General features: G+C 39.4%; 1 protein-coding gene across 1 annotated transcript in view; it reads right to left on the reverse strand.

The window, feature by feature from the left end:
• Positions 1-4,924, reverse strand: part of LOC142627475 (uncharacterized) — a 29,509-nt gene extending 24,585 nt beyond the window's left edge. Inside the window, exon 1 of the mRNA XM_075801347.1 lies at positions 4,826-4,924. Within this exon, the coding sequence (XP_075657462.1) occupies positions 4,826-4,924 (99 nt within the window). The remainder of the gene's footprint in view (positions 1-4,825) is intronic.
• Positions 4,925-6,586: the final 1,662 nt, after the last annotated feature.

The raw sequence follows: 6,586 nt of genomic DNA on the forward strand, positions 1-6,586 counted from the left end.
ATAATAAAACCCTAAATAAAAGTTGATTTGGTCTGAATTAGCAGATCCAAAATAGGAAAAAATCTGCCTTAACTGATACAGAGCTGGAAAGTCAATCAGCCATTAATTCATGCCATAAATCACTCCTAATTAAGCCAGATCAGCCCTAAATAGCTTGAATTAAATTTATTACACTTTTATCTTCCTTTGGGCCAAGCTTGGAATATCCTGGGTTAGAATCAGCCCAAATCTCTTGAATCAGGCCATTAAGTGCTTCTTGGATCTTCTTGGATCTTGCTCTTGTAATAGGCCCAACTGGAACATGCAATGGATCCTTAAATGCTTGTTGATTCTCATCAGTCACTAATGAGGAGTTCAAGAAGATATCCTCCACTGAAGCTGCTAAGGAAGCATGGACCATCCTCTAGACAACCTATAAGGGAACAAAGGCTGTCAAAGATTCGAAGCTACAGAGGCTCACTACAAGCTTCGAAGAAATTAAGATAGAGGATGATGAGTCATTTGATGAGTTCTATGCCAAGCTCAAGGACATAGTGAACTCAACTTTCAATCTTGGGAAAACCATTCCTGAACCCAAGATTGTGAGAAAAGTGCTCAGATCTCTGCCCGAGAGATTCCACTCCAAGATCACGGCAATAGAGGAATCAAAAGATATTGACAAGATTCCTTTGACTGAGCTGGTTGGCAATTTGCAAACGTATGAGACGATGGCAAGAGAATGGCATTGAAGACCAAGAGTAGTGAAACAGATGAGTCATCAGACGATGAAGACTCTAAGATGAAGTCCTACATCACCAGGCAATTCAAGAAATTCATGAAAAATGCCAATGGAAAAGGCTTCGACAAGGACCGTAGGCAATCTAGCTCTTCTTAGTTCAAGAGCCAAGATAAAGGGAAGAAGGATGCTAGGGATGGCGGTCAGTACACTATTCCAGCAGGACCTAAGTGTTCGGGTGTCAAGGCTTCGACCACATGAAATAAGAGTGTCCCACATATCTCAAGAGCATTGGGAAGAGCAAGGCACTAGCTACAACTTTGAGCGACACTGAGCCTGAGCATGATTCCGAAAATGAGGATGACGGAATTTTGAATGCCTTCACTGCCACTGTCAATCCTATTGAAGGGATTGTTGAAGATATGGATGAAGAAGAGGAATTGGTGGAATCCAAGTTTGAAAAGATGGATGATCAAGATGATATCCATACAGCCTTTGAGAAACTGTATAAGCTTTCTGAGAAGCATGAGAAACTCTATAAGCTGGCCACCAAGAAGCTCAGTGATGTGGAACTTGACCGTGAAGAGCTTTCCATTAAGTTTGATGAAGCTAATTAGACTATTGGGGCACTAAGATTTGAAAACAATTTATTGGTTGGGAAGACCAAGAAGCTTGAAGCGGAGCTGTTTCAAGTTAGAGCTCAATTGGAGAGGACATCAATTGCGAACCTGGATTAGATGCTCAGCATTCAAAAATCTGCTTCTAATCAAACTGGTTTGAAGTATGAATTCTCTTTTTCTAATATTGCTTCTACTAGTACTACTGTTTTTGTTCCTCCTGCTAATAACATTAAAATTGAGAACAATAATGTTAAAACTGAATTAGCAAGTGAGAACCTAGACAAGGGTAAATCCATCTTAGGAGCACCACCTAATCCTGAGAAGAAGGAAACTAAAAACCCTAGGGCTAAGAAGGCTAACTCTCAAAAGGCTAAACATAAGAAGCAGCATCTCTGTCATCATTGTGGTATTGCCGGTCATAGTCGACCAAATTGCTATAAGTGGTTAGCCACTCAACAAAGCAATGGCATGATAGCATCTGGGAACCAGAATCAGCTTCAAACCTCTCTTGCTCCTCTTGGAGATCTTCTCAAAGCCCTCATGTTCCTTTCGAACTTGAACGGTTTCAATCCTTCCCCCTCTTCACCGGTTCAAGGGTTTGCAAAAAGGAAAGGTTCTTCCAAGGTGTGGAAGGAAAAGGGTTCCAAGTGATTTATTCTTAATTTTTCTCTCTCTCCCCTTCTTGTTTTTGTTTTTGCATTACTTGTGTGTTTTGCTTTACTATTTTTCAGTTAGTCTAGTTTTATGCATTGTTTTTCTTTGATTAACATGTTTTTGTTTGCTTACTTTTAGTTTTTGATTTATTTTGCTTTTCAGATAAAAATTAAAAACCAATTATTGAAAAATCAGAAAAATTCAAAAACAGTGTGTATGTGTACATTGGTTCTTGTGAACCTTAAAATGGCCATTGAAACAGAGTTCTCTAAACTTTGTATCTCTTGTAGCTTAGATGAGCATCTCTATACACAACTAAGCAAGTGAGTTTTGTGGCTCTTAGTTTGTGATGAGTAAGGTTAAGTAATTTCTTGTACTTAACACTCGTATCACTCTTTTTGACGGGTAGGACTAGAAAATCCTAAGAGAAAGGCATAAATACCATCTCACCACTGTTACTCGCCAATCATGATATGACATCTGTATGCTTCAGCATAGCAAAAGTGCAATGTCAATGACATCTGTATGCTTTGGCATAGCAAAAGTGCAATGTCAAAAGCTTAACATAATTGGGTATTTCTTTTCTCTCTTTTATATACCCATGCATGATTTGCTTAATAAAAAGAAAATATGCAAAGAAAATAAAAGCAAAAAAAATAAAAATAAAAAATAAAAAATGCTTTAAATATGATTGCAAGCGTGTTTTCTAGGAGATATGGGAGTTATAGGATGTACCTCAAAGGTGATAGTCCCCATCAAACAGTTATGATTGTGTGTGAGTTAAAGTGATTTTCTCATATCTCAAATCGTCATATCTTAGAGACATTTATGCAATCTTGCGATGTTTTCACACACAACACGCAATATTCTTTGCTATTTTTGATACATGTGCAGGTACAATGTGATTTGGTCATCACAATGTTTACATATGTTGATATATGCTCACTAAACTGTCTTGACTTGTTTTGAAATATAAAATCGGTTAGACTTGTTTAGTGTGTGAGTGTGTACTTTGAGATCCCTGTACTTAAAATTGTTGTTGAGAGATGATTTTGAGAGTCTAATATGTTGATTAGATCATTGGTTGAGTTGCATGCGTGATTGCATTCATGTTTGTGTTTTTCCCTTCTCGAAAAACTGTTTTGAAAAGTTGGCTCGACACCTCCTCAATACCTCCTCAACACCTAGCTGTCTATCGAGCTTCTCAGCTTTTTCTTATCGCAATCTCGATAGCTTTTCGACACCTTCTGGATCGATCGAGAAACCTCCCACCCTCTCGATAACTTCTCGACACCTGGTGGATCAATCGAGCATCTGTTCTCGTGTCCTGTCTTATTCCTCGACACCTTCTCAATAGCTGTATCTATCAGCGTTGTATTTCTGGACACCTACCTTGACAGATGTCTCAACACCTCTTGATACCTGTATCTATCGGGATTTACTGAACCTCTATTTAAAGGTTTTGTGTGATCCATTTCTCATTTCTCTCGATCTCTCTCTCGATAGGTTTGCCTTTTCATCTTCCAGATCTCTCTCTCTCGCTCCAAATCCTTTTCTCAAGGTTTCTTCAAGCTTTTCAAGTTTTTCTTCACTTGGTAAGCTTCTTTTCCGTCATTCTCATGCATTTCATGTTTTGAAACCTAGGTTTTGGGGTTTTTTTGAAAAAATTTTGGGGTTTTTCAAAATTGATGAGTTTTCATTGAAATTTTTGGGATGGTTTTGTAGATTTGATCTTAAAAACTCCATACATTGCATCACATTAGCATTCTATCTGTCTTCTCATGCATTTAGATGTGTGCAATATGTTTGTGTGCTAGTAGGATTGGATTGGGTTGAGCCCATGATGTTTTTCATATTGCATGTCCCATGTTCATGCATTCCCCATGCATACATTCTCTTTTCAATATACTTGTTATATTTGTATTTTTTTTGGGACTTTTTTGAGTGTTTCTTTCTCCCCCCTCTCTGTCTGTTTACGTTAGTAGTGTCTATGACACCAAAACGTAAGTCTATTCTGACCCAGAACCCTCTTCGTTCTAGGGTCTCCTCATCTTCTGATCCTACTCCTCTTTCTGTTTGGTTCCATGATGAGAAATCCCATCAGGACTTCTCGAAGAACTTCTCTAAACGAGGTGTTCATTTGGAACGCCAAGTTGTTCTGGCGGACTTCGCCGACACCGACCTTCCTGATGTCTTTCACAAACGGGAATGGGAGTCACTGTGTGACGTCCCAGTCACTTGTCCTTCCGTGATGATCCAGGAGTTCTACTCCAACATCCATGGATTTGATTCTTCAATACCTCTCTTTCACACTCGCATTCGAGGTACGCGCATTGTTGTCACACTGGAGTTGGTATCCGATGTGCTCCAGGTACCGAGGGTTGCACATCCTGACTACCCCCGATTGTGAGCATCTACAGACTGTGTCCAAAGACAAGATGATTTCTTCTTTTTGTGAGCACCCTTCTAATTAGGGTGAGCACCAGTTTACGTCATGTCGACCTTTTGCTAAAGGTCCTCGTTTCTTAAACATGGTGATGACTTTTGTGTTGTATCCTCTCTCTCACCACAACTCTATCACAGAGCTTCGTGCTCGTTTTCTATTGTCTCTTCTTGAGGATCTCACCATTGACTTTCCTTCACATTTTATCTTTTCTATCATAGATGTGTATAAGGATACGGCTACCCGTGATAAGCTCATTTTTCCTTCCGCTATCACAAGGATTTTACCCCATTTTTCCATTCATTTTCCTATCTCCGACCATTTTCATGTCATGGTTGCCATAGACGCTGCTATTGTAAAACGTAATGAGGCGCAGTTTTGGTCTCGACAGACAGGTTTAGCAACTCTTTCCTCCCGTTCCGCTCCATCTAGATCTGCTCGTGCTTCATCCGCTCCCTCATCTTCTACGAGCGATATGTCACTAGGAGACATTATGGCGCAGCTTCAACGCATGGATGCTCGCTTGGATACGGTCTCTACAGAGTTGTATCAAGTGAATGTTCGTGTTGGTCGCATTGCTCGGCAATAGGCGACCATGGGTGGTTTTGCTCCCGAGGGTTCTCCTCCACCACCTCATGTGGCTTTTGAGTTTGAGGCTGATAATGGTGATGACGATGTTGCTTCGGATGATGATGATGGAGATGCTAGCTCTACCGATGAGATGTCTACTTGACACTCTACCCTTTGTCACTCGTGACAAAAAAGGGGGAGTAGTTTTAGGTTATGAGAGTAGTCATACTTAGGGGGAGAGCTTGTATAGGGACATTTTTAATTGGGGGAGTGTTGAGTGTTGAGGGATGTAGTAAGGATTATTTGTATCTTTTTCTTTTCTCCACTTTAGATACATTTTCTTCTTGTACCTAGGTCTTGTGACCATTATTACATACATTGTGCTTATCTTTGTTATATATGTGATGATGTATGTTTCTTTCACCTATCTCTACATGTGTTGTTTCTTTTCTCTTTTAATACATATGATTCTTTATTTGTATGCAATCTATTATTTCTGTTTCATACTAAGATGCCTTGATGAGTTTTGTTTAAAGCGTTTCAGAAATACAGGTTGTCAAAGTCTACTTGTCATAAACTCTCTTCTTGCAAAGTTTTTCAAGAGTTTGTGTTAGGATAGATTTTATTGCATTCAACAAGTGAGTATGAGTTGAGTGATTTATGACTTCTCTCATATGTTCATTTGTTTGTTGTGGTTTTGTCATGGATTGCCAAAGGGGGAGATTGTTAGGACATATGTGTTTCACCTGTTTAGAACATATGTCATTCTTTTATGTAATTGACTAATCCTTTGACAAAACGCATTTTACTTATAATTGGGTAGAATTAGGATGTGTTTAATGCTTCAAGAAACTGAGTTTCAAGATTAAGTGTTGAAGCCATCAAGTCTGTCCAAGAATCAAGCTGAATAGTGCAAGTTCATTAAAGCTCGATAGCTAGCATGTGTCGAGGCTTAAAGAGCTGTTCCAGCCCTGTGGCTCAACAGCATCTCGATACCTCTATCTGTCGAGGTTTAAGAAAAACAAATTCTAAGTTTTGTTTTGATTCCAATCCGTGGATGTGTCTTTAGGCCTTCTTTTCTCCTAACCCTAGACATATAAAACGATTATTTTAAGGGCCGTCAAACTGTGGCAAGTTGCACAAGCATTGAGAAATCCTTGTTCATGCAAATTGTGACTTGAGACGAAGTTCTTGCCCTAGTTCATCTTTCTTGTGAAGAAGTTGATGTGTCTTTGCACCGTAGGGTTTTGTAACCAATCATCTTCTTGATCTTCATCGTGTGGATGAATTGAAGAACTTTGCAGCCAACAATCTTCTCTAGTTGGTGATTGAAGTCGCGTACTGGGATCCGCGCAATTGGTTATTCACGTACTTGGGAGCCGTGTATTGAAAGGAGAAATTGTTACTACAGAACAAGTCCAATTGGGTATTGGGGTAAGGGTTCAACTATAGGTTGGTAAGGTACTTGGGATTCCTTTACTTGTAACTGCTTGTTGTGATAATAGTGGAATTTCGGGAGTGGTGACCTTAAATTCACCCAGTGGGGTTTTTGCCGTGTAGGTTTTCCCCATTCGTAAACAAATC

This window comes from Castanea sativa, chromosome 1 (assembly GCF_040712315.1).
Source record: "Castanea sativa cultivar Marrone di Chiusa Pesio chromosome 1, ASM4071231v1".
NCBI lineage: Eukaryota > Viridiplantae > Streptophyta > Magnoliopsida > Fagales > Fagaceae > Castanea > Castanea sativa.